The sequence below is a fragment of the Calonectris borealis genome, chromosome 6 (assembly GCF_964195595.1).
Source record: "Calonectris borealis chromosome 6, bCalBor7.hap1.2, whole genome shotgun sequence".
NCBI classification, from domain to species: Eukaryota; Metazoa; Chordata; class Aves; order Procellariiformes; family Procellariidae; genus Calonectris; species Calonectris borealis.
This window is the reverse complement of record NC_134317.1, coordinates 21,435,300-21,463,153: the sequence shown is the minus strand read 5'-3', so window position 1 is coordinate 21,463,153 and position 27,854 is coordinate 21,435,300. Positions and strand designations below refer to the sequence as shown.

General features: G+C 35.0%; 1 protein-coding gene across 1 annotated transcript in view; it reads left to right on the top strand.

The window, feature by feature from the left end:
* Window positions 1–27,854, top strand: part of LOC142083560 (sodium channel protein type 1 subunit alpha) — a 98,146-nt gene that overhangs the window by 49,349 nt on the left and 20,943 nt on the right. The window contains exons 9-22 of the mRNA XM_075153109.1: window positions 1,344–1,407; window positions 2,027–2,168; window positions 2,320–2,526; window positions 3,000–3,305; window positions 4,001–4,348; window positions 5,559–5,691; window positions 6,546–6,784; window positions 9,099–9,272; window positions 9,901–10,257; window positions 10,966–11,448; window positions 14,916–15,033; window positions 16,508–16,662; window positions 19,314–19,487; window positions 21,961–22,083. Of these exons, the coding sequence (XP_075009210.1) occupies window positions 1,344–1,407; window positions 2,027–2,168; window positions 2,320–2,526; window positions 3,000–3,305; window positions 4,001–4,348; window positions 5,559–5,691; window positions 6,546–6,784; window positions 9,099–9,272; window positions 9,901–10,257; window positions 10,966–11,448; window positions 14,916–15,033; window positions 16,508–16,662; window positions 19,314–19,487; window positions 21,961–22,083 (3,023 nt within the window). The remainder of the gene's footprint in view (window positions 1–1,343; window positions 1,408–2,026; window positions 2,169–2,319; window positions 2,527–2,999; window positions 3,306–4,000; window positions 4,349–5,558; window positions 5,692–6,545; window positions 6,785–9,098; window positions 9,273–9,900; window positions 10,258–10,965; window positions 11,449–14,915; window positions 15,034–16,507; window positions 16,663–19,313; window positions 19,488–21,960; window positions 22,084–27,854) is intronic.

Here is a 27,854-nt window from a genome sequence, read left to right as displayed (position 1 = left end):
GAGACACCTCCTCAGACTCAGAATTCTTTAGCTTCTGTAGTAACCCTGCTTGGGCAGCACAGCTGGCACAGCCACAGTCAAGTTTAAACTCAGCCGTGCTGGTAGCATTTCAAATGAGATCATTTTAAGGGAATCTAACAGGCCAGTTCGATGGAAAAGAAATCCAATGGGGGGTTTAAATCTTCTCAGGAAGCAAAAAAGGTACCACCTTAACTCCAAAACTGCTGCACTTCAGAAGTATTGGAAGCTGGGGAGGTGCTTAGGGGCGTATCATCATGTCCCTCCCTTGTCCTCACAGACATCCTAAGGCAACGCTTCTGGTCTCTGTCGGAAATGGGATACTGGGCTACGTGGTCTGACCCTGTGTAAACTGCGTCCTTAAGCCTGTGACCAAATGGGAGATGGTTACTACAGGAGAAAGCTCCTCCTGTGATAATTCTTCCAAAATCAAGAGCTTAGCAACTGTAGGCGTCTGCTTTGAGGGGAAAAAGAAAAGCACTGAAGGATACAGTCAAAATGAATCTTAATAAGCACAACGTTTTGCGCATCATCTCTTTATTCTTCTAAGAATAGACAGGTCAAAGTCTTTGTTGTTTAAACCATCTAAAATGTCCTTTAAATACAGGATTACTATACAATTTATGGGATGGTTGGCTACAGGGCGATTTAGTGGAACTCACCTGATTTCTCTTTCCTAAGGTGATCAATAATTTCATCATACACTCCTAAAACCCTACCTCCACAAATCGGTGATGGCTGCAGTAATTCTGTCCGAGTTAAAGTTAGATGTATACCAGGGCCTTCATACCAACCAGCGGGCTGACGGCAGCATGCACGCACCCCTAACCGTTAGAGCCATTGGCAGCTGGGCGGTTTTTTGCAGAGCTCACATGTTAGCTCACACTATCACAAGTGTTTGTAAGTGACAAACTGGAACCCTTGGCAATACTGATCAGAAAGTTTGAAATAAATTATCAGTATTTTTTTTCAGATTTTTTCAATTTAATTATTATAATAAATAACTGTACAATATAAGTTCATAAAGTGTGATTTAGTTCAGTGATCAGACTGAAGGGAGAATTGTACATCCAGCAGCATTTGACAGGATTTTTAGTACATTTTGGCATTTTAACAGCAAGTGCTGTGAGTGACAGCACTTACTGCAATTCATATTGTCATTTACTCTAAAGTTATGATCCTGCTGAAAAAATAATACTGCTTGTTTAAAACTGCATCTGAAATCACCTTAGCACTTTTAGAGTAGGAATACTTATTTCATAGAGCTGTAAGAAAACTTTCATATTCAGAATTTTATAATTTTAAAAAAATTCTTTTCTAAACAGGTCATTTTTATTTTCTGGAAGGGCAAAACGATGCTCTACTTTGCGGAAATAGTTCTGATGCTGGGTAAGACCAAATTTCATCATATTATTGCACTGTGTACAAATTAGATCGACATTCTTTAGATGTGCAGTTGGAGGCGGGATATATTTTGAGTGATCACTTTCTTTCACATAAAAAATACTAGGATTTTACATTGGACTGAAGATTTGGGTTCCTGGTCAGAGCTCAGTGGATTGGTTAGATGAGCTTAGTCTTTGCATGAATGAATCAGTAATTTGGTATTAGTGTGGCTCCTGCCTGGATGAGAAGTAACAGACATAGCAGCTGGAAAACGCGTGTTATTTTTGCAGTTCCAGCTGCCCATATGAGTACTAACAGGCTCAGACAGTAGAAAACATTGACATTGACACTAATGTTACAACATTAATAATTGAAGAAATTATTTGGAATATCATGTTTTAGAAGCTTAGATTAAACTTTTGACACTAATTTTTATGTGCCTTTCCTGCTTAATTTTTCTAGTGTCCTTTAAAATAGTTTTCTATTAAAAATCACAACTGCTGTTATTTCTAGTCTGATTAACTAAAGAAAAATCCACTTTTTAATCCTAATCTTCTCCTGGACATTCCAGGTGATAATATTAAAATAACTATATAAGGTAACACCCAGTTCGTCTTTGTAGGCAGTGCCCAGAAGGATATACATGCGTGAAAGCTGGTAGAAACCCCAATTATGGCTACACAAGTTTTGATACCTTCAGCTGGGCTTTCCTGTCATTATTTCGTTTGATGACTCAAGACTTCTGGGAAAACCTTTATCAATTGGTGAGAATTTTTTAATGCAAAATAGACTAAATATGTTTGTATCAGTAATGCAAGAGGCCTAAAATTTTCTTAAGTTATCTTAATTTTAACAGAAAATGCAAAACAGAACTTTTTAACCTCTTCTTGCTTATAAATATATTCTTATTTCCAGACACTACGTGCTGCTGGGAAAACATACATGATATTTTTTGTTCTGGTGATTTTTCTGGGTTCTTTCTACCTAATCAACTTGATTTTGGCTGTGGTTGCCATGGCCTACGAAGAACAGAATCAAGCAACCATGGAAGAAGCAGAACAGAAAGAGGCAGAATTTCAACAGATGCTGGAACAACTGAAGAAACAACAAGAAGCAGCTCAGGTATAATTTATGGTGTAGTAATGCAGAAGTGTATGGAAGTAATTTTACTAGAGATATTCACCCTCTGCTTTCTGAATTTGGAGTTATAAAACACCCTGTTGGGCTTTCAACAAGAGAGCTTTTCTATTCTGCACTAAACACGTTGTACTGTGAACAACCCAGCCATAATCAAGAAGGAATACTCAAACTAGGTATACATTATTCATTATGTTTTTCTTAGTCTAGTGTCATTAATACAGTCTGTTAGACTTCTGCATTTAAAAACTACTCATGAAAGATGGAAGAAGGCTATGACCAACACATATCTTGAATCAATTGAGTAATAAAAATTAGAAAAAAAATAGGGAGAGGCTATCCTATGAAAAGTGCTAAGATCCAGGGCATTTGGACTGGAAATTCTGTATAAGTAAATTTAAAAAAAACACGATGTCGTGGTTTGCTCAGTGACACAAATTAATTCTGCAACATGGCAGGCCGCAGCAGTGGCAGCAGCAGCAGTAACAGCATCCGCGGAGTCCAGGGAGCCCAGTGCCGGGGGAGAAGCAGGAGGGCTCTCAGAAAGTTCCTCAGAGGCATCAAAATTGAGCTCAAAGAGCGCAAAAGAGAGGAGAAATAGAAGGAAAAAAAGAAAACAGAAAGAACAGTCTGGAGGAGAGGAAAAAGATGAAGATGAATTTCACAAGTCCGAATCAGAAGACAGCATCAGAAGGAAAGGTTTCCGATTATCTATTGAAGGCAATAGATTGACATACGAAAAGAAGTATTCTTCTCCACATCAGGTATTGCATACAGTTATTTTTAGTAGAAGCATACATTTAAAGCACCATAGGCTGTTACAAAACTACTTTCGTCTTCCTGGTACTGTAATATGACCCTACTGCCTAAAGAATGGAAACACTGAGATTTTCATTAAAGTTTATTATTGTTGCTAGTGCTTGAGAGAAAGTGCTGTAGCTGCTAGATTGTCTTGTAAAAAACCACAGAGAATTAAACATAACCTCATATCTCCATTCCTGTAACAGGATTGTTTAAAAATTGTATTAAAATATTCTCTGATTGATGCTGTGGGGTTTTTTTAGAGCGATTATATATTATCTAGACTTATTAAAATGCTACAGTATTTTCCCATTACAATAGCCTCATATTTTCCTCCTGCTTCAATGATGTTTGGGGGTTGGTTCAATATGTGCAGGATGCTGCATACATGAAAGAATGTGCATGTATAGACTCCCTTTTTTGCTTGATGGGTATTGTGCAACTACTCTACTCAGCAACTCTAACTGACAGGAGAAAGCAGTGCTCATAATTGGCAAAATATAAATATAATGAAATACATACAAAAATTTCACAGCAGCATTTAGCTTCTGGGAAAAATGGTTACTTTCATACAAGAAAAAAAAACCCTATGCTATCCTAATAACAATGCTAAGTTTGAAGGTTTCCGCTAATAATCACAAATTTTGTTTGCCTGCAGTCTTTGCTGAGCATTCGCGGCTCCCTGTTTTCTCCAAGGCGCAACAGCAGAACAAGTCTTTTCAGCTTCAGAGGTAGAGCAAAGGATATAGGATCAGAAAATGACTTTGCTGATGATGAGCACAGCACTTTTGAAGACAATGATAGCAGAAGAGATTCTCTCTTTGTGCCGCGCAGACATGGTGAACGGCGCAACAGTAACATTAGTCAGGCCAGTAGGTCATCCAGGATGCTGGCAGTGTTTCCAGGGAATGGGAAGATGCACAGCACTGTGGATTGCAATGGGGTGGTTTCCCTGGTTGGTGGACCATCTGTTCCTACATCGCCTGTTGGACAGCTTCTGCCAGAGGTGATAATAGATAAACCAGCTACTGATGACAATGTAAGAAAGTTTTAAATAGCTTAGGCATCGTGGCCTTTTCTTACTGCACCAGCCAGTGTTTTCTACAGAATGGAACCCTTGGCAATGCTTCCTGGTTGGTCAAGCTGTGAATGCTCCTGCACCTTGTAAAATCTTTAATAAATAAAACAGCTAAGATAGGTTTGCAACCTAAGCATTTATTTACAAATATTTTCGTAACTAACAAATGCAATTCGCAGTTTCCAAGTAATAAAATATTAACTTACTTACACATTCATAAAAGCGCTATGCTTTACTGTGTTACTGCGCTATACTTTACTTTTGCTGATCTAAAGGTCCGTTTGGCTATGGTCTGCAAAATCATAGTTACTACACAATTGAAATTAGTATAGAAAAATGTTACCATATAACGGCAATCAATATGATGCTATTACTGCTTTATCAAAATTAGCATTATTAGTTAATTTTGATAACATTCTTCCTTATCAGCCCTGTTAAAAATGTAAGGAAGTTGTCAATTCTTTATAATAATTTATTTCTCATTCCTATATATTTCCCATCCGTTGCTGGTGGAGTTCTGTAGTGTAGATAACAAATTGGAAGATCACATTTCAATACATACTTCCAAAAATACAAATGTCTGCGTGAACATATGTGCAGCACATATTGCTGCCATTCTCTTACCATATACAAGGTAAGAGAAGATGTCTCAAAAAATGTCTTGCTTAGTTCAAAGTTGTCTACTCACATTACTAAAAAAATAGTAGCATGAGGAAGCATGAGGAAGTCAGACTTTTCTTACTTGCTACAGTTTGCCTCGGGGAAAAAGACTACTATGTTACAAAACACAGGATATTCTGTGTTTTCCACAGCAGGAGCAAGGAAAAAAATTACAGTTTGCAAAAATTTTATACAATATTTTGAACCCAATCCTTTCCCGTTTTTCATAGCTTGAAGGAAAGAAATGCAAAAGCTAAGTAAATAAACTCTCTCTCAGTCTTGAACAGTAGGTAACTATTACCTCATATCTTTTAAAAATTATGTAAAAGATACTAAAAAGTAATAAAAGTCTGACATGGTAAAAATTGAAGTGCACGAAGCACGTATCCAAGCTAAGACATTAATAACAGGGTTCTATATAGTATTTGCTTATCTTATTACTCCAACATGGTCTCACCTATTATTGTTCTCTGTATAGGGCACCACTACAGAAACAGAAATGAGGAAGAGAATATCAGGCTCTTTCCACGTTTCTATGGACTTCCTGGAAGATCCAGCTTTAAGGGAAAGAGCCATGAGTATTGCTAGCATCCTCACAAACACTGTGGAAGGTGTGTGCTACGCATAGCTTAATATTTAATACCTGTTTTTTCAATGGACTTCTGAAAAATTAAGTTGAAACTTAAAAACTGATTTAAAATAACTTAATTAACAGATACAGTCCCACAAACTGACACATATTAATGACTAAACTCAAAGCTCTTTATTCATTAAGGTTATTACACAAGCGAGCATTAAAGTTATTACATATGTAAGCGTTTCTATCTCATTGTTTTGCCACCAGGTACCTCGTGGTCATCAGGACTACAGAGTTATGTTTGATGGTCATAACTGAGTGGATGCTTATGCACATTAATGAAAAATATATTATTGGACACAAGAAGGCTACTGAACATTTTTCAAATATGTGCAACCATTGTTAAAATATATATGTGTTTTTAGCAGTTATATTTATTCAGTTACTGTTTAAAGAAGTGCAATTCTAGGTGATAAAAATGTTTTTGTTCTTGAACTAGGAATGAAAATGATATTGAAAATTATTACCTAAACACCACAAATTTCAAAATAAAAATATTTACATAATAGAACAGTAAGTGGGAGGAACAGGCTGAAATGTAATCAAGGAACAATAAAATACATAATACAAATCAATGCATAAATTGGTACTGATTGGAGTAGTGATTAGAATACAAAGTTGTGCTTGATAGATAAGCTTTGAACAAAATAAATACATTGGTTAGCAATTTTTTTCTTGAAAAGCCCTGTAAAAAAGTATAAAAGGCATACTTATAAGTAGTTGATCAGTACCAGTTTAGATTGACAACTTGACTGGTACAATTCATATAGGATTGAGGAATGTTAGAGCAATCACATAGTTACCTGTATGAACTTTCTTTTCCCACAGAACTCGAAGAGTCAAGACAGAAATGCCCACCATGTTGGTATAAATTTGCAAATATTTTCTTGATCTGGGACTGCAGTCCACATTGGTTAAAAGTAAAACATATCGTCAACTTAGTGGTAATGGACCCGTTTGTTGACCTGGCTATTACAATTTGCATTGTTTTAAATACACTCTTTATGGCTATGGAACATTATCCAATGACCAAAGAATTCAATAACGTACTTTCAGTTGGAAATCTGGTAAGTCTGTTGGGTTTTTATGTTCATGATTTGGAAGGAAGTATGTCTGGAATAACTGAAAGAAGGAGTTTTAACAGCTTTTTTTTTTTTTTTTTACTCTTTAGAAAGTAAATTTATTGGACATTTATCGGCCTCCAGATATGACTCTATCAGAGCATTTTTGGAAATTTCATTGTCAGCCCTGGTTGATATAACTTAGGATACTGTAAAATCAATATATTGCAGTGTTCTGCTAAGCCAAATTAAAAATTTAAAAATTGGCACCAATGCTACATTAAATAAAGTCCATCTTAAACAGAAGTTGATTTGTCTAACTACTAAACCAGGAAATGCATTACTTCCATGAAAAAGACATTATGCAAATAAATATAGTGTTACTTTTTCAATCAATACAATAGAAATCTTTAAATTATGAATGTGTTTTTAATTGTTCTGTTTCCTGAACAAAGGTTTACAATAGCTAAAAGAGCCATTTAAAAGCATTTCTAGAATTTTCTTCTGTAAAAGACTTTTTAATGTGGATATGTAGATTGTTTTCTTTATATATTTTATGTAAAACTATGAAAAATATCCTGCAATACTTTTTCCTCTTGTAGTTTTTACATTTTTTATCATCAGATAATTAGCAAGATATCTTTTCCTCATGTTGTCAACTATATTTTCTCCCTTCTACTTCAAAAAAATAAATTATTAAAGAATTCAGGAGTTAATTTTTTGTAGCTCTGATGCTTTTGAACTGACAGGTTTCATCACATAGAAGTATCTGCAGCTGCAGTCCTACTTTGTCTCTTATTTTAAGAATTGATTTCTTATAATGGGATTTTTAATAATCCTTGTTTTGTAATGAGGAAAAAAATACCTCAAATCATGTAAATAACTACAGGATTTAGAAGAGAGAATTAATAGATAAATGCATAGCTGGTTTTCATATACTTAAAATAAGGAAAACTCTGAATCTGAGTTTCCTAGTAAAATGTAAAATCTTGTATTGTAGCATTTTATAGGGTTTTTTTCCAACCAAGTAAATGCCATATAAATCTTGGTGTACATCTGACTACAAAGGGAGTGCGAGAGAACCTGGCTATAAGCACCATGCTCTTTCAGTTTTAGGCTCCCTGACATAAACCCCTTCTCAAATATAGAGTCTCTCAGGGTTCGCCTGCTCCAGTAGTTCCAGTTCCAGTAGTTTAAAACTCCTTGAGAACCCACCATCCTGATCATTAGGAGCCTGAGTCAGCGTTTCAAATTGTGTTTATTCATTCCTACCTCTTCCTCAGTGGTTCCAATCCTGTTGCTTAAAAAATAGTAACCTTTCCCTCTCTGGTGTTTATATCTGGAATGCATTTAAAGACTGCAATAAAATCTATGTTGAGCATTGGTGTTCCTAGGCAGGCTCTTCTTGTCCATCTCCTGATTATCCCAGTTAGATTATTCCCTTTAGCTGCCCCATTTTCTGTTCAGCTTGCTTGAAAAGGGGTTATCAAAACCAAAAAAGAAAGCATTTCAGACCAGGGCTCAGGCAACCTTTAATGGTGGCTTTAGTACATTCCTATCCTACAGGAAATTCTTCTAAGACTTCCCTCAAAGCTACTCAGGATCACTACCTTGGTGGTTCCTAAATATGATTCCTCCTTCATTCAGCATAGCATCCCATGACGAGAAACCATTACCAGCAATATCAAGTTTAAACTGCATTCCTAAATGCTCTTTCATGTCTGACTTTAAAGTGATTGAGCCAATCAACTTCACTGAACTCACTGGCAACACCCAGTTAGAAGTTCCTCAGCTTCAGCAAATTGTTGTATCTCAGTTGATCCCCATCTGGTAAATAATCGTATCTCTGTTGAACTGAATGGGATTATGGCAGGCTATACCAGCAAAGGAGCCCCTCTGGAGTCTTAGATTTGGCCTCATTCATGCTGCTGTATAATGTAATTAGTATACCAAGAAAGATGTTATACCATGTAATTTCTTGGAAAGCATTCTGTTTTATGTTGTGAAAATCAAATTTGGGAAACTGTTTATAGAGTACATGAGGAAGTCCATATCCTGATAGAGTTGAAATTGGATTATAAATGTTATAAAACAGAAGTTTATGTAATTTGTTTAGTATAAAATTTAATTAATTGAAAAAATTACTCAGTTTGTATGGTGCTTGTTAAGGGAAGGTGGGCATAATAAATCACTACAGTACACTGAACTATTTTTAAGTATCAGTTTTGGATAACATATGTAGCTTGAATTAAAAACCTGGACAACAGCTAAATCTGTAATATTATTCACAATGAAATAACAAACTGCATTTTGAATTCAGGTCTTCACTGGAATCTTCACAGCAGAAATGTTTCTCAAGATAATTGCAATGGATCCTTACTATTATTTCCAGGAAGGCTGGAATATTTTTGATGGTTTTATTGTAACCCTTAGCTTGGTTGAGCTTGGTCTTGCAAATGTGGAAGGACTCTCAGTTCTTCGATCATTCAGATTGGTAAATATACATCAATTGCACTGATTTTTCAGTGGGGTTTCATTAAAATAATTTTTTTTTTTGCCTTAAAAATTTGATTGATATTTGCCGTGATACTGATCCTGATGTCTCTTTCATTAGTACAAATCCTTATTACTTGTGGTATCTTACTGTCTTCAATGGGAATTGATAGACATCCAGACAAACAGATAACAATGGGTGCCCTGGGCCTATTTCCAATGTATTTATTGTATGTACACACTTTAAACATCCTGCTATGCAGAAACAAATTGACTCACTCGATATACTGTGCTCTGAGTGGCATCACAGGATAGATCTGCTCTACAAATACCAGTAGAAAAGTGGCCCAGATGATTTTAACAGATGAGCCCTAGATTTTAAATTCCATCTAATATGACCAGTAGCTTCTTTGGCCTTCAGTAAAAACTATCCTTTGAGGATATCAAGCTCTAACTTCACAATTTTGTGTTGACTGAGCCCCCCATCTTCATGCTTTTAGACAAGAGGATACCCTCTGAACAGTCATACTCAGGGCATATTTTGCAGTAATATCCTTCCACAAATTAACTTTAAAATATCTTGTGTCTTTCTCGCTGGTTGTCCTAACAATATTTTTCTTTTCTTCCAGTTACGAGTTTTCAAATTGGCAAAATCTTGGCCAACACTAAATATGCTGATAAAAATTATTGGTAACTCTGTGGGAGCTCTGGGGAATCTGACCCTGGTGCTGGCCATCATTGTGTTCATTTTCGCTGTGGTTGGGATGCAGCTGTTTGGGAAAAACTACAAGGAATGTGTCTGCAAAATCGCAAGTGACTGTGTGCTTCCACGCTGGCACATGCAAGACTTTTTTCACTCTTTTTTGATCGTATTTCGAGTGTTGTGTGGAGAATGGATAGAAACGATGTGGGACTGCATGGAGGTTGCTGGCCAAGCCATGTGCCTTACTGTCTTCATGATGGTCATGGTGATTGGAAACCTAGTGGTACGTAATCAAAGCATTAGCAAAAAATTATTTGGCAATAGAGCAGGCTCAGTCCTGAAGCGAACTAAGTCCTCTGGCTCTGCTTCAACAAAGCACTTATGCAGGTGGTTTCAAGCGATGCTTAAAGTTAAGCTTAAGAGCTTTTTTGGATTGAGAACAAAGTATTCTGCAATATCAAAATCCTAAGAATGTTAGAGAGAGCACTCAGTCACATTCTTAATTTGTCTTTTGGCTCTTTGTAAATATTTTATGCTTCAAATAATTTTAGTTTATGGGCTTTTTATAAACCATTTGCTGTGGATTATTTTATTATTTATCCTGTATGATTAGTCACCTAAATAATCTAATTTCTGCTGTGTGATGGGATAAATTAAACTTTTTAATGATGCTGAATAGCAAATCTGTTATCTCTGGTTTTAGATTATAAGATTTTGCACCAAAATATTTATATACTGTGGGGATTTAAAAACATATTTGCAGATATTAGTCAGTTGTAGGAATATTTTTGAATAGTGAACAGGACCTAAGCAAAATTTAAAAAGCTCATTTTTTTATGGAGAAGAGAAAAAGTTTTGAAGGTCCTTTTCTTTGGTTGTGGTGAATTATTGGGATTTCAGTCTTCGATGTCACTAACGCAACAATTTTTAATAAAATAAATGTTCTTTGTTGGGATAAAGTCTAGAACGTCCTTTTTTTATCTTTCTGCAGGTACTGAACCTATTTTTGGCCTTGCTCTTGAGCTCATTTAGTGCAGACAACCTTGCCGTGACAGATGATGACAATGAAATGAATAATCTCCAAATTGCTGTAGCAAGAATGCAGAAGGGCATAGATTATGTGAAAAGAAAAGCACGTGAATTCATCCAAAAAGCTTTTGTTAAAAAACAAAAAGCTTTAGATGAAATCAAACCACTTGAAGATTTGAACAACAAAAATAACTGTATTTCTAACCATACAACTGTGGAACTAAGCAAGGACCATGACTATATTAAAGATGCGAATGGAACAACTAGTGGCATAGGCACAGGCAGCAGTGTGGAAAAATATATAGTTGATGAAAGTGATTACATGTCATTCATAAACAATCCAAGCCTCACTGTGACAGTGCCCATTGCTGTGGGTGAATCCGACTTTGAAAATCTAAACACGGAGGAATTTAGTAGTGAATCAGACCTAGAAGAAAGCAAAGAGGTATTTAGATATTTTGTGCATTTGTCTCTGATCTTTTGAGTATTTTTCTTTTTTTCAGCATAAGCCAGTGTATTTAGTTCTTGATCATTTGTTATTTTGACACTTCTTTGTACTTGGGCATAAATGAGTGTTTAATTCTTGATGAACAGAAGTGTGAGAAAGGATTAAAAATTAGTCTGCAAGAGGAGATAAGAGGCCAGGCAATGGGAGACCAAACTAATCCATAAGAACTGTTTATGGTCCATATGGTAGTTGCAACAACTGGTAGAGCAGGGCAGTGCCTTAGCTACAGCCTTATTCCACCAGAAACTTTCGTTTGCCTCCTGTAACAAGGGTCCCCTGAGGACTGCCATACATCTTCTCTCTGCCACTCAAAAAATCCCCCTCTATGGGATTTTTTTTGTGAGCAGCTATAAACCACAAAACATAGAGATAGTTTATGTATTTCCTTTAGACACTGGAATTCTTTTAGATATTAAAATTGTCAGCTCTTCTAGACCAAGATTCCCATAAAAAGAAATTTTAACCATAGACTCTTTCATATCACTTAGTCGTTAAAACTGAAAAATAGTGTCAACAGACAAAAATATCTCATGTTGCCAAGGGAATGCCAAAGGAGGTTATAGATATAAAGCCTTGTTGAGAACTGTATTTTTAAAAAACATATTAAGGCTATAACTGTTCCTTCACATGACTTTTTGTCTGTGGCTATTAACAAAATCATTTAAATTGATTTGATAACGTAATTCACAAAACAACTACACCCTCAGTGACTTAGTTTGTTGACATTTTAGTCAAATCAGAAAATTATCTTTCCAGACACTTAACAAAATTAATTTTCTGACTTGAGGAGCCTCAACCTTAAACTAGCTAGTTTCCATTCCGGTAGCAATCCAGTTTCTTTGTGGGATAGCTCATCTTCCCCCGCCACTGTTGTGTTGCTAACAGTACTTCAGACACCTAATTTTAGGCTAGCTGAAATTAGTCATTTCAGTGTGCATAAGCCCTCTGGTGTTCTGAACAAAAACCCAGTGTTAAGCTAAGTGCAATCTTTGGATCCTCCCCCGAGAAAGGAGACCTGTACAAAACAGCCTCTCCCCATGGCAACCTATTTCAGAGACAGCGTTATTCCCATTTCCCAGTTAATACCTGAAGCATTAATATTTCTTTCCCTATTAAATATTAGCCAAAATGTCTTATAATTTGGTTTGACTCAAGCTTCTGAACCACTGCCACAATAGAGGTTATAAGAATGTATTTGAGCACATTATGAATTTGCCCCAGCAGGAAGAATTTCTAAAGAAAGCAACATTTAAACAAAGATCCATTGGAGGAAAACAACTGGTTGTCTACTCTCCCCACAACTCCCTTAATGCTGGCCAGTCCAGTCCAGTCTTCTAACCCATCATAGAGCAGGCAGTCAAAAGGAGTGACACAAGCTGGTTTATGACTGACCAATGAGGAACAGACTCAGTTTGGGAAAGCTTTCTGTAAATGTGCGGCTACCTATAGGACCAGGGTTACCTTTTATCCCATTGAGAAAGTACTATGACATTTCTGACTTCCTCCAGAAGCTTATGAAAGAGCAGCTCTGTTATATAGTTTTCCATGGAAAATCCATCCAGCAGTGCTGGTTTGGATTTGAGTCCAACTCCTTACTTTACATTGACTGCTAGTGTAATGAGGCTGTGGAAAAGAAACGATAAACACTGGAACAACAGAACCTTTGAACTAGCTGAGGTTTTGATGAGAGCCCACTTAGAAAAGACTGTATGGATTCTCTACTCCTCAGGCCAGAGGGCACTAACAGGCGCGTTCCAGCTGGCTTCAGACCATACTGAGTTTTTCAGCACCATTCCTGGAGTTTTGCAGTGCTGGCCAGGATCCTTTGTTGCTGATCGGGTCAGGTCTAAAAGTGGGGGCGTTCTGTGGGGGGTTTGTTTGTTTGTTTCGTTTGGTTTTGTTTTGTTTTTTCAGCTGAGTACTCTTCTCTCCCCTAGCAAAGTAACAAATTAATCATCTTAAAATTATAAATTACACTGTTAATTTCAAAGAGCTTAATTTTAATGTGCAAAAAGTAGCTGACTAATATTACAGAAAATCTGCTTCTTAGAAGAAAATAGAGAAATAAAATGAAAAGGTTTTTTTCCAAAAATGAAAAAGCTTTGGAAAAGTTTTGAAAAGTATTTTCAAAATTATTTTGAAAAGTGGTAAATCATACTGCAAAGGATGATTTGTGAAAACTGGATTACTAGAAGTATACAATATTTTTGTAAAAATATCAGACAGGCAACTCTGTAATGTAATTTGGGAAAAAACCTCTATAAATTGGTTCTTGTGACAAATAATGACAGAGCCTGAAACTGGATCCGTCAACCCATTTTCCTGATAAAGTTGAAACATTGTTCTTCCAATCTCTATAGTCACCACAAATTAACTAAAAACTGGCTACTTAAAATATTACAAATTTTATTAAGCACCATGCAACTCCATGTCAATGAGTCCTGGAATTGTTACTGAAAAACGGACTGGCTACTGCTTTAGTGAGAGTTTTGTTGTCAGGGTTTGGGGATTTTTTTGTCCTCAATATCAAAAAGCCTGCTGCAATGATGAACCTATATTGCATTTATTCCATTATTTTGTTTACTTCTGCATCCTTAAACATGTTTCCTTCACAATTTTTACCCAATCTTTAGCCATGATACCAACCAGCTAGATTGCAACCAGGTCCCGGCTGCATGTTACAATGCTTCGAGAATGTTTAGGATAGGATTAACTTAAGTGCATTCAGTTTTTTAAAATTTGGTTTCCATCTTCCACTCCTCTCTCTTTATGCTCATCATGTTATTGAAAATTTGATTAGGTTATAAAACACAGTCTGATGTCTTATGGGCCATCTTTAATCTACCTTAGCCTTGTTGTATGCAGCTTCTGCTTCACTCTGAGCTAGACTTTCAGCAATTTTAATCTGGACTTGCTGACTTCTAAAGTATAGCCTCCTCTGCTGATCAGTACTTTTTTTTCTCATTCCTCTGAGCTCCTACGTCATTTATATAGTTATATTTAGGCTCTTACCTGCTTTTCAGTAGATGCTACAGATTCCTGCATATATATTTAAGCTTCGTCATTTCTATGTAGGTCAAGAGATCGTTCCCACTTATGGCTAGTTGTGGTCATGAATCTTTGCAGGCTTAGCATCATCATTCATATTTTTCAGGTTAAAGCATAATTTTGTTTAAAGCCTTATCTATCACTGATACTCCTTCTAGTTAATGGATCCATACAATGCAGAAGGAAAACCAAATATTGTGCAAATTTCACATAAGTTTATCAGCAATATACTTCTGTTGAATACTAGAACATTCAAAAACATGGCAGAATTATTTACTTATGCTGAACACAACTAATATTTGCCTTAAAAATATTTACTGTGCATTTATAAAGCTGGTTTTTTTTCCCCTTTACAGAAGTTAAATTCGTCTAGTTCATCCGAAGGTAGCACAGTTGATATCGGACTTCCTGCAGAAGAGCAACCAGAAGCTGAACCTGAAGAAGCCCAGGAGCCAGAGGCCTGCTTCACAGAAGGTGTTTGGAACAAAAATACTAATAATACTTATTCATGAAATATGGAATAATTATCTATTTAAACTAAGTATTAATATTTATGTATTAAATTACCCTTTTGTCAATGTTTTAACTATGATTATTGGCAGTAGCACTTTTAGACCATAATTTACCATATGGATACTGATACCACAATTATACTGATAAACAATTAAGAAAACATTTTATCAGAAATTTATCATTATTTTTAAAATAAGAAAAACATATTACTGAAAGTTTTATTTTAGTATGAACTATTGTACTTTCTGAGTTTAGTTGCAGTCTCCTAGATAATAAAATAACACACTATTTTTATACCACTCTTCATAGATACCTATCAAAGTGCTTTATAAAGTATACATTACTGAAATGTATACAGCTGTTGAGTGGTAAATAAAAACTGCACCTGGATGGCTTTGTGCAAAATGTTAAATGAACTTTCTACAAATTGGCAAGAAGAGAAGGAAGAGGCTTTGTGTGCCACCTGGGGCAAGAACAGTCTCACCTGGTGGACTCATTCATCTTTCATGCTTCCTTCTATTGGCCCTTTTACACAACTCAATAAAACAAGAATCTGGTCATAAACTTTATTTGCAAAGGCATTTCCTTGTGAGAAACCTTATGGATGTGTACATGTAAAGGAGGTGGGGAAAGGAATAGGTTTAAAACAGTAATGTAAGGATATAAATGCCATTTTTGGTATCTGTAAGCAGAAGTTAGATTTAGAGTTCGGAAAATGTCAGTGCTGGGGTTGGGTTCTTTCTGGACATGATAACAGACATTTCTTTAGAAATTTACACTGAACTAGTAAGAAGAAGTATTGTAACAGACTTGGATTTGGCAAAGAAAATACCATTATTGATAAGTAGTATTTTTCTACCTAAATGAAAGAAGAAACAAAATCAAGTCAGCAACTAAATCAGAAAAGCTTAAATAAATTAGGGGCACAAGTTAGAGAAGTTAGCTGGTACTGAAAAGCTCAGAACTCAGATAGGAGGCTTAGAATTATTTCATACAATAAATGCAACATGGTCTGAATTTAGTATCCCAAACAAAAGAAAGTACAATTTAATAACACTTGCCCATATCTTACTACATAAACCTGCTATACATTTGGATGACTTTGTATATTTTTACTCGTAATTTGGCTTAATGTTCCATGGACTTTTATCTTTTTGTGTGCACTGTATTGAGCACCTAGTTCTTGATAAATGAGAAATACTTTCTTCCTACTTCTTCATTTAATTGTAAATTCCAATTGTCTCAGTGTTAAATTTTTTTGCTTTGGAGAAAAAGAAGGTCATCTAGGTGAAAATCTGTTGGGTTTTTTATAAAATAGCACAGCTTCTGGAAAGGTAGCATTGTATCATTAACAGAATGCATAACCAAAATTAATGCAATTCAACAAAATCTCTTTCCCCCTCCCCCCCCCCCCAATACATACACTCTTTTAAAGGCTGTGTACGAAGGTTCAAGTGCTGTCAAGTAAGTATAGAAGAAGGGAGAGGAAAGCAGTGGTGGAACCTTAGAAAAACCTGTTTCAAGATTGTCGAACACAACTGGTTTGAGACTTTCATTGTCTTTATGATTCTCCTCAGTAGTGGAGCTCTGGTAAGTAAAACATGAACAGAGTGTCACAATGTTGTCAGAAAACTTCTTAAAAGTTGGCTCTTCAAACATTGTTTTAACTTAGTTTTCTCCACCAGAAAGAACACACAATTCAAATGACAGGACTAAATTTTAGTCAGGCCTTTGAAAGAATGGTAGAAAAAGTCTCAACAATATGTCGAAAAAAGAACAGACATAATTGATTAGAGAGAGCTTAACTCCTTTGCTGAAAGTGATAGTGACACGCCTGAAGCAGGGAGAGGGACAACTTTGTTACTTGAGTTTACTCTCTAGTTTTACTGGTGTTTACTGATATAACTCAGGGAAAAGAACTGTCACTGGGGAAAAAAGAAGAGTTTGGAAGAAACTGTAATGGCATAAACAGCTCACGATACCTTGCAAGAGCCAGAGCTGGCTTATACAGTCTTATAAATGTTATGTGCTAGAACAGCAAGAAAGATTAACACTGTGTGTTTGTAATTATTCCCTTCTAAGAATAAGAATTTATTATTTATGCTTCTAATTCAGCTTCTCCTGACTCATACTCATGTAGACTAAAGGGATATCAGTAAAAACATGAATTTGCTTTAAGGTTAACAAGTATGTGAGGGCAGAATAAAAAGAAGCCAACCATAATATAAATCTATAACAATAAAAGAAACAAAACATACCAGTAATATGTTATTTCACAAATACAAATAAAGACAAAGATTAAAGAAATTGGAGATGAACTGTTAAACAAAGGTGAGCCTGGATACATACTGAGCTGAAGTTTCTTAGGCAAACTACTTTCCCTGAGATAACGTAGAGTATATCTAGCACCTACCCTGGTAGCTGCAATTACCCTTCGGTAAATTACTTAAGTTCCTACATCATGAAACAAAATTGTGTTGCAAAATTGTATTATAAACTCTTTAGACCACTCCCAATGCTTTAAAATATCATTAATGGTTAGCAGTTTATGATTATCCTATCATTAGTTTCAGTTAAGTCTTTAAGAATTGTTTTGCTTTTGTTTGGTCTAATATCAACACAACCATCAAATAAGCAACTTTTACTCAACACCATGTGACACCTTCCTTGTGATTTAAAACCCTCGAAATAACAAAAAACTCACGTCTACACTATTGAATTTCGGTTCATGCTACCAAGCGGAGAAAACCTCTAGTGACAAGAATTTAAATGAAAGAACAGTACTGGCAAGAGATCTGATAAAGGTGAATTTCCATCATTGTATTTAGAGGAAGTTTGAGATGAGATTCCATGGTGTTAGCGCCTCGTGCATGTGAACCTAAGGTGTGTGTCACCCACAGAACATTTATTTTGTGAAAATGCTTGGGACCAGCAATAAGCCCAAGCCTCCAGAGATGCGAGATCCTGCGCTGCCTTCAACTTCCCTTGTGATAGCGAAAAGGTCTCTTTGGACCTGCCAGTTTGTATCCCAATGCTCACCCCAAGGCCACACTCCAGAGGAGTCTCACTGTCATTACCGCAGGAAATCCGGCAGGCCCAGGCACGCTGCAGGCTGCCTGCACACCCCCAGGCAGGGAGCAGACACGCTCCTAGCTGCCAAGAGCACTGCTAGCTTAGCCTCCGGCATTCTCCCGCCTATAAGAAGGAAATGAGATGTGTTGGTTCTTCCCAGTTTTGTGCGATGAAGTTGTTAGTGATTGCATATGAGTGTCAGGTACCATAGAGCCTGATCAAAGTATCCAAAGTTACTGATACACAGATGTTAATTTGATGATTGATAGACAAACACTAATCATTTGAACTGACAGATGTAAAGTGATTCAAAAGCATGCTGGCTAAAAATTAATGTTAGTATCAATAAATATCCAAATCTTTGCAAGCTAGCAGATCATTCCAGTTCTTTCAATCCAGTAAAATCAATTGTTCTCCATAAGAAATAACAGCATAATTAAAAGCAATTAAGGGGAAATTTTCTTGGAGGACAAGAAGAATTTCTAAAAAGCAGATGCTATTGTTTTTTCAAACGTCTAAAAATGAAAACACACAAAAACTGTAAATAACATTGCAAGGATCTCAGAAATTTTATGCATCTCATAGAATGTGAATAATACAGTAAAGCAGGTATTTGATTTAGGTAAATAAATATTTTTTTAAGAAAGGAAGATCTTGTTTTATGATTTATTACTTAAAATTTTCAAAAAGCAACAGGACTTAAAAACATAAGATCAATTGTACTGTCATTGTCTTGAAAACTTTACAGCCCTGGATTTTGAAAATGGATCTACCTCCATACAAACCAAATTATCTCAGTAGAATCCAGTTCAGGCACACCACTCTGCAGAATCAGTGCTCTTGGTGAGTACTGAAAATGATCTGAGAAGAATAATTCATCACGAGCAATAAATAAAGAAATAAAAATCTCTGACCAGTGAAGTGGTTGCTTGTAATATCTGCTTCTCCCTCCTGTGAGCTGGAAAATATAGTTCCATAGAGGGAAAACAGGTATATACTGAGTTAGCAGAAAAGGAGACATCAGATAGAAGTGACACTCCCATGCCTTTTCTTGAAGAAAGATCATTTCCTTTTTTTGTTGCCTTTTTTTGTTTGTTTTTGGTTACCACATGAAGTATGTGCAGTAACAAAAGGGAACAACAAATATGTTTGAATGTGTTTACCCATAGGCTTTTGAAGACATATATATTGAACAGCGCAAGACTATCAAGACCATGCTGGAATATGCTGACAAGGTCTTCACTTACATCTTCATTCTGGAAATGCTGCTGAAGTGGGTGGCCTATGGCTATCAAACATACTTTACTAATGCCTGGTGCTGGCTGGACTTCCTGATTGTCGATGTATGTAGTATATTTCCTAAGTGTTACTTCTATATTTATCTGATTTTTTTTTAATTACTTGCTCTAGTTTACTTTTCAATTTAAAAAGTAAGGTAGATGGAAAAAATTCCATATTTCTCTGTCTTTCACTTTACACTTACAACACTGCCTTCCTATATCACAGAGTTAAGAAAGACTGGAATTTCTGCTAACAAAAGAACCTCACATGGTAGCCCCACAAGCAGTTAAAGGGTTTATTCCAGCACTGTTGTTGAAAGAGGTAGTGCTGTCCCCCGTTCTACCCCTGGCAGCTCATTCCCACCTTCAGACCTGCCTTTCCCCCCGCTGTGCTCTAAGTCACATCCAGCATTTAGATGGATGTCTGGTCCACCAGACATCAGACACTCATCTGGATTAAAACTCCTCTGGCTAGAAAACGAACATCATGTCCACAGATTTCAGCATATGGCTGAATTAGGGTTTTACAAGGAATGCAAGATGTATCTGTAGCATTGGTGGTGTGGCTTACTTAGTATTAAAAGTCCAATGAATATTCCTGAACTTGCAATCCTCACATCCGTGTTTGAAATCAGGCTCAACAATCTTCCCTGCAAGGCTTATCTAACAGCTATAACTCTACTGTGCTGTGCTGTGAAATGGGGGAGACCATTTCTTGATATATTAATGCAATTACGGAGAATTTAAAAAAAGGAATGTCCTAAGTATGCCCCTTTGAGAAAACCTCCAATGTGCAGAAACACATACTGTTTCTGCAGTTTATGAAGTTCTCTGTGTGAAACTAAAATACTGTGTTTTACATAGTTACAAAGCCACAATCAGTCGCTACATTTTTAAGATAGAAATTTCTGGTAAAACTTATACGAAAAACAAATATTAAACAAGCTCAATTTTAAAATTAAGATGCATTTTATCTAGGTTTCAATGACTTAGAAACAAACACTGAATAGGTAAAAGGTGAACTTCATAAGCAGTTATTGACCCAAAGCATTGCTGAACATCCAACAGTTTCTGAATATGTTCCCAGCATACAAGGGCTAATCAAAGCAGTTCATTTTCTCAAGTTTTGTTTTGTGACTGGTGCCTACAACTTTTTGATTGGTGTACTTTATGGATTAAATATATCTAGGATTCAACTTCACATATACAGCTACAGATATCCATGTTCAAACATAGTACTCATTCAAATAAAATACCCTGTCTTTGGAAAACACTTTTGTTCTTTAGTATCTAAATTTTTCTCAAAACGGGCACCTAAATGGCATCTATAACAAAAAAGCTTGAAGAAGCATGCAAGCAGAAGCACCGGTTCTTTTTCTAAACTCATTTTCACTAATATTTGACCTTATTTAAATCATAATATCCCAAACAGCCATCCTGTGAATGTGAAAATTTGAATACTTCTTTGTGGGAAGGTATAACGCATATTCAAGTGTCTGAATAAGCTCATGATTAAATCCTGGATTTACGCACCTGGGTATTTTCTTTAATCAGAAGGACCTAGTTTTGTGGGTTGCTAGACCTCAGGATTGACACGTACAGAAAAGCTATTAACTTTTAAAAGCTAAAGATTTCACATATAATGCTTGTTTTTAAATATGGTTCATAAAGAGCACCGTCCTAGAGTTGTCTTTACCTGATGCATTGTTCTTTATAATGAAAGAGCACATGAGATCAATAAATAGGTATGGAATTAGAACAGGGTAATGAAGGAGCATTTAGGGGCAATGGGAAGAAAACAGAAGGTATTATTTTGGACAGGAGCCATAGCAAATGTAGAGAATATGGTATTTCTTACTGAGGTAATATAGCGACGTAGAATACATAAAGGCCTGTGGATATGAGACTTTATTACACCTGCTGCCTATGGAACTGTTCTCATAAGGTCCTTCAGAAACAGCATAATCCAGGTTATTGTCAGCCTGTAAAGCACATGAATTCAGCAGTCAGGCAAAAAGATTAGTCAGTGTAACCGAATATAGAAAAATTAATCCTTTCTACCTATTTCCAGAGCAGCAATGTTGCTCTGTGACCCATCTGTTAATTCAAAACAGGCTTCGATCATTTCCCTTTCAGTCATTTGCGGGCAATCAAATGGGCATTATCAGCTATAATTACTGATCTCAACAGCATTGTAAAACAAAGAAAAAGTGGGAGCAATACCTAAATTGGTAAAAATGGGAGATTAATTTAATTTGCTTTTTGTGGTTTTTAAACGTCCTCAAATCACTAGCAAAATATGAAATTCAGAAGCATTAATGTTTCCAGATATTGTTACCTTATGATATTTCTGTTTATTAACTTATCCTACTCTTCTTTCATATTACTTCTTTTTTTTTTTTTATTTAAAAGACTTCCTATTCCTGAAGAAAGTGGTCCAAAATTAGATTCTTCTAAAGAAGTTTATATCTCACATCTATGGTATGTAAAGAAGTATGTACAATATAATAATTTTTACTTTCCTGTTTTCATATAGGTCTCTTTGGTTAGCTTAACAGCAAATGCATTGGGTTACTCTGAACTTGGTGCCATTAAGTCCCTTAGGACACTAAGAGCTTTGAGACCTCTAAGAGCTTTGTCACGATTTGAAGGCATGAGGGTAAGACAAAATGAAAGAATCTGAAACTATGCATGCATAGAAAGAACCCATGCATGCAGAATAAGGAATGACAAGTCCATGCAGAAAGGCTGCACTATCTTTTTATCTATTGCGTATCTTTTACTAACAGATAAGCAAAAAGCTTCATCAATTCACCTAAATCCATATGCAGTATCACATAGAAGTTACATTCATTAAGGTTACTTTACTTTCTAGCCAATCTCAGGAGTTTTCCATATAAGGTTTTGAAATTACCAACTATGAACTCTCTTAACAGATGCTTAATAATGAATAAAATGTAACAAGATTTATTAATTTTTTACTGATAAGCATATCACAATATTTATACAGGAATCTAATTTAGCATTAGTTAACAAAGATGTTTTCTGTTACCAGTTGAAATCCTTCATTTTTCTTCATATTTGATAAACCACTTTTGGTCTAACCCCACTGAATTTTACTAGATGGTACTAGAGATATATTCATACCCGCTAGTGGTTTAAATCTATTTCTGAGTTTGGCTGACTTTAAAAACAAGTCAAGTTATTTGATTTCTCTATTAAATTATTCTTTTTGTAAGGTAAATGCTTTTCTTATTTCAACTACTCTCTATTCTATATTTGATACAATGTTTTTAAGGTTATTTGTTCTGAGTAACTTAGAGGCCCTGCTTACTATTCATCTCACTCAAGAAAGCATTTTAACTTATTTTTTCATTTGTTCATACCTTCTGTTCCTTAAAGCCACTGAATACAAACTAACTCTATATGCATGTCACTGAAATATGTTTTAAGAGAATGCTTTTTGCTACTTCATGGAAACATAAGAGGAAACAATGCACTAATGAATTTCAAGTCAATTATAAACCAGAGCAATAGCCTGGAATATACTGTCTGAACAACGTTTAGATACAAATCTAAGCTTAATCAAGTCAAATTGAGGCTTAGAATTCTGTTCCTTAAATTGTATTCATCAGGCTACATATCTCTCCTTCAGAATGCATCAGAAAAAAATATTGCTAACCAATGATTACTAGATTAATAAATTTCAGTTTCATATAGCAAATTGACTTTTAACAGTTTTCTCATCATTTGAAATTCATGAATTGATATTCAGCAGGGTAAGAGCTGGTCAAGTACTACAGAATGTACGAATTTTCATTTAAGTTTGGAATGATTATTTGATTTAGCCATTTTCTCTTCGTCTTTCTTTGTATTTACTGTTCATGAACATTCAGATAAATGTGGTTTTGTGCAGAGAAATGTCGGGAAATTGCTGTCAGCTTTACTTTTTTAATAATGTTCTGGTCAGCTGCAGGAGGACTGGGAGACCAGTATAGGGACAAGAAATGCAGCTCTTTAGATGACATTGGAAAAAACAGTTCATTTCTAGAAAAATAATGTCAAAATTGGTTGCCAAATGTTTTATTCCATTTTTCTGTATCCTTACATGATTGCCTTAGTAAACTTTCCACTTAAAAGATTTAGGATATTCATGCTCAAAGTACCTGTTATTTGAAATCTATTTACTGATTTCCCTTATTTCTCACTGAATAACTCTGAAATGATGCCAGAAGCCCAATCATATGATAGAATTTCAGATACACAACATGAATAATTCATGAGCAACTTACTGTGTAGGAATCACAGACAAGCCTGGAAAAGCAAAAAAGGTTTCAGCTCTGTCCTCCAATATTAATGATAATCAATGAAGTACCTAATTCAAGTCACTTAGCAAATTTGATTGGCCAACTATATCGGCCTTATCTTAACTATTAGTTACATGTACTTCTGAAAATGGTTTTTTCAAAGCACTTGGCAAGTATTCACAACAGCTCACTAACAGATAGTAGCATTACTTTGTGAATGACTCACGAACAGTAAAAAGATTCAAATAACAAATAATTGACCAGCTCATGATAAGACTATAGTCAAATTACAGTCTTCTCAGAAACTGAGTTCCTTTCATAAAAATCCATAAAAACAGATTCTTTTATCAGCCAACAGAAAGTAAAAATAAATCTTTGCTTTCTTATATTGCCTATACCTACACTGAGCTGTGATGAAACAAGCTGAGTTTTTATTCAGCTTGTATTTATAATTACCCCTATGTCCAAAACTGTGCAAATTTTGCCTTGAAAATATAAGAGATGTATTCCATATGTATAGCATATGTATTCCACAAAAGTCCCTGTATGTAAAAAGCTCTGTATCATTTTGTAAAAAAATCTGCTAAGTTCTCAGCTACGTTAAATCAATCTTCTTCTTAAATAAGTTTACCATCCTGGTGAATTGGAAGAATACAGCATTTTACATAGTCAGCAAATACTAATAAGTATTCTGTTATCCCTAAATATGAAACATACTTCACTTTTTAAGTTATATTCTTATAAGTCTGCAGTTACACTCTGTAATTACAACTTAGTTTTGTAATTATGCTGTTTCATAAATAGGATAAATTCTCTTTCCAAAGTGAATATAAGATATATGAATCACTTGCACCAAAACAGGGTTCAAGTGGCCCATAACCTGTGCTTGCCTTGAGCACAGAAGTGAATTTTGCCATATTAAAGGCATTTAAAATATCTGCTAGTATACCGAACTCTGAGAAGTTTTAATACTTTCTATAATGAATCTCAAAACCAACTCCACCCAGATGCTGGAAGGCAAAGTAAAGAATTGCTTTAATTTAATTTAAATTTCTGTCTTAGGGTTTATATTCTCATCTCAATTAGTGTCCATACTGAGCAGAAGGATCTGCAAACTGAGATTTGAATATACCCATTGCTTTTTGTTTAGCTTTTTAGTACTTGCAATATAATGCTTTTGCACTAGTTCTGAATTGGTATGCTACTTGTAAATGTAGAATACTAAGTATACATTGCTTTGCTGAGTTAGAGAATTAAGTGACAATAAAGCATGCATTTGTGTCTAATTTCACAAAAAAAAGCATGTCATGCCGTGCTTGATTTATTTATTAGAGAAATAGTAGAAGGCAGCAAACAATCTGAAATCCACTTGCACTTTCAGTTTTGCATGCCTTATGCATATTTCTGGCTGATGGCTTTAAACATTTACTGTATTTCAAATTTCCAGTCCAATTTCGTAACTTATAAAACTAAATTAGAGTATTTGATGTCTTAAATATCCTCTAAAATTCAATGGCTATTTCTTAGATTCCCTTACCAGGAAAGTGATAATGAGGCATTTTCAAGAGTACTCCAAACTTCATTAGTAGGAAAGAAACATTTCTCATAAGATTGAGTTATAAAACATAACGTCAAGTGTCTGTCATTACAGATTCACAACTAATTACAGGCTATATATTTCTATTTCATATAGGATAACCTTTATTCAGCTTGGATGGGGTGGACCACTGGTTCCTCCCCTTATCTGTATTATGGGTACAGTACTTCCCCCATTTCTACCCTTAATGATTACAGTGTGACTAATCACTACATTGTGTATTTAGGGTTAGAAGGAGAGACAATCTTATTTGAGAATCCCAGTAGGAGCAAAAGTAGATTATATATATTCACCCTACACCTCCTTCTTAATTGTTTTAAATCTTTGGAAATAATCCTTTGAAATTTCTGATATTACAGAAATAACATGAACACTTTTGAGAAAATCAGTATTAGAGTTATCTGAGTTCTTTTTGCAGGAGAAAGGTACACCAGCTATTTTTAGATTTTTAGATGCTTTTTTAACTGAGATAAAAAATGGCTTTCTTTAAAAATTTGAATCTGGCTTTTGCATTGTTTTGGAAAGATCTGTGCTTTACTTTGTTACTCAATTTATAACTACATACATTCAAAAATATCCCATAGAAAGTTTTGAACATTATTTGTAATACCTTAAGCACACACCAAAACACTATGATCTGAATAGTCAGAACTATAGATATTTGTATAATTGCAGTTTAAATTTTTGCACAATTTTTAAACCCCTATATGTTACATTAAGTAAATCATTCCAAGTGTATGTAGATAACATGAGACATCCTATAAAATAGATAATCCTTTCTTGGAATCTGAATTCAGTCTTCTTTGGCCTGTGTTGGAAACTAGTTTTTGTAATTTTTATAAAATGCCAATAACAGTATTATTTTTGTAGTATCTTCCTCGGAGTTTAGAAATGTCCTGCAGGAGACACGTCAGTGATATAAAAAATTTGCATTCACTATCAGATCCTTAGAAAAATCCAGTTCTTAGACTACAACCCTTGCAAGTACCAACTGTAGGAGGGTATCATTTGTGCAGGGATTTTTATAGCTTCAGTGTAAATGATGTATCAACATAAACAGCATTCACTGTCAATTTAGCATCTTATCTCACAGTTAAGAATTATGTATTCATTCTCAAGAAAGTGTATTCACTATCTTCTGCAAGTTTCTCTTAAATATGAGGAATATATTTTGTTGATCAAAAGATTATGCACTTTTAAGGATTTTTTTGAGGACTGTGATCTTATTCATTGCCTTTGAGTTTTAAGGAAGGTCTATTAGAAGTGTTATGGCTCCTGAAAGACAATCAAAAATTTATGAACTTCGATGTAAGAAGACTCTCTGTATAGATGTTCATAAATCATACAGGAAATATCTTAGTATTTTGAGATTTTTCTTAAACTGTAATTCTACAATTAGAAGAGAACTTTTGAAGGAGTTTCTAATATAATTGAAACTGATATGTTTTTTGTCTGGATTTGTGTTTGTTGTACCTTGAAGAAAATACTTACTTTTAGAATCAAAATTTAATTAAATTTCGATGAGATACAAATATAGTTTACATTTTAATTAAAAATGTTAAAGAACACATGAAGATCAATAACATTTCATTTATGCAACAGGAAGAGCAAAAATTTTTTTTTTCACTGCATCCAGTGAAATTCAAAGATGTTGTTACCACATCAAATAATTACTCTATTTTCATGCTCATGTGTATTTACAATATTTACCAAACACTTACCATTGTCTTCTCAAAGAAATGCAGCCATATGATTTATTGCTTGGCAGATAATTGTTGTATTTCATCATACAGTATGTTAAATTATGTCTTTTCTTCTATGTTGTCTTCAAAAGTATTTTGTCGTATACTTGATTTCTGGTGAGAAACAGAATCAAAGCTTCTCCGGGAACTCTACTATTTTGTTAAATCCAACAGTGTAGTTTGCTTTTAATAGACTGTTATGTGAATAAGAAATGCGCTTCTGTTGCTATTTTAATCAAGTTAAATTTTCTTATAAAAGCTAGAGCAGAACTGCAGAATCATTGAGGTTAGAAGGGACCTCCTGAGATCATCTAGTTGAACCTCCCTGCTAACAGTTCTAGCTTTCCAAGATGTAAACTCACCACCCAATAGCATGAAATTTTTCCAGCACAAAGTGTTATAAAAATAGTTTGTGTGTTAAGGGTTTGAGGAAGTATTTTGCTTTCTTTGAAGATAAAATTCTCTTTCAGAAGCATTTGTCAGTCAGCTGCACTTGTACAGTAACAATTAAGGAAAAGTAGAAAAAATTGCAATTAAGGGAGTGATTTTCTTTTCCTCTGAGATCTTTTATCTCTTCCTTCAACTTTATTTGTTCATTACTGTTAAGATTAAGATTTAGTTGTACCTTCTTGTCAGGTGTCTCTGATTCTTTCCATCTGCCTGTCTTCAATTTGCATACTCTCTGTTAAATCCAAATTTTCCTTTACGATTGCGGCTTTAAGTGGTAGTTTTCTAATAATCTTCACCCTGTATTCCCAATACAGTCTTCATTTTACTCAAAAAT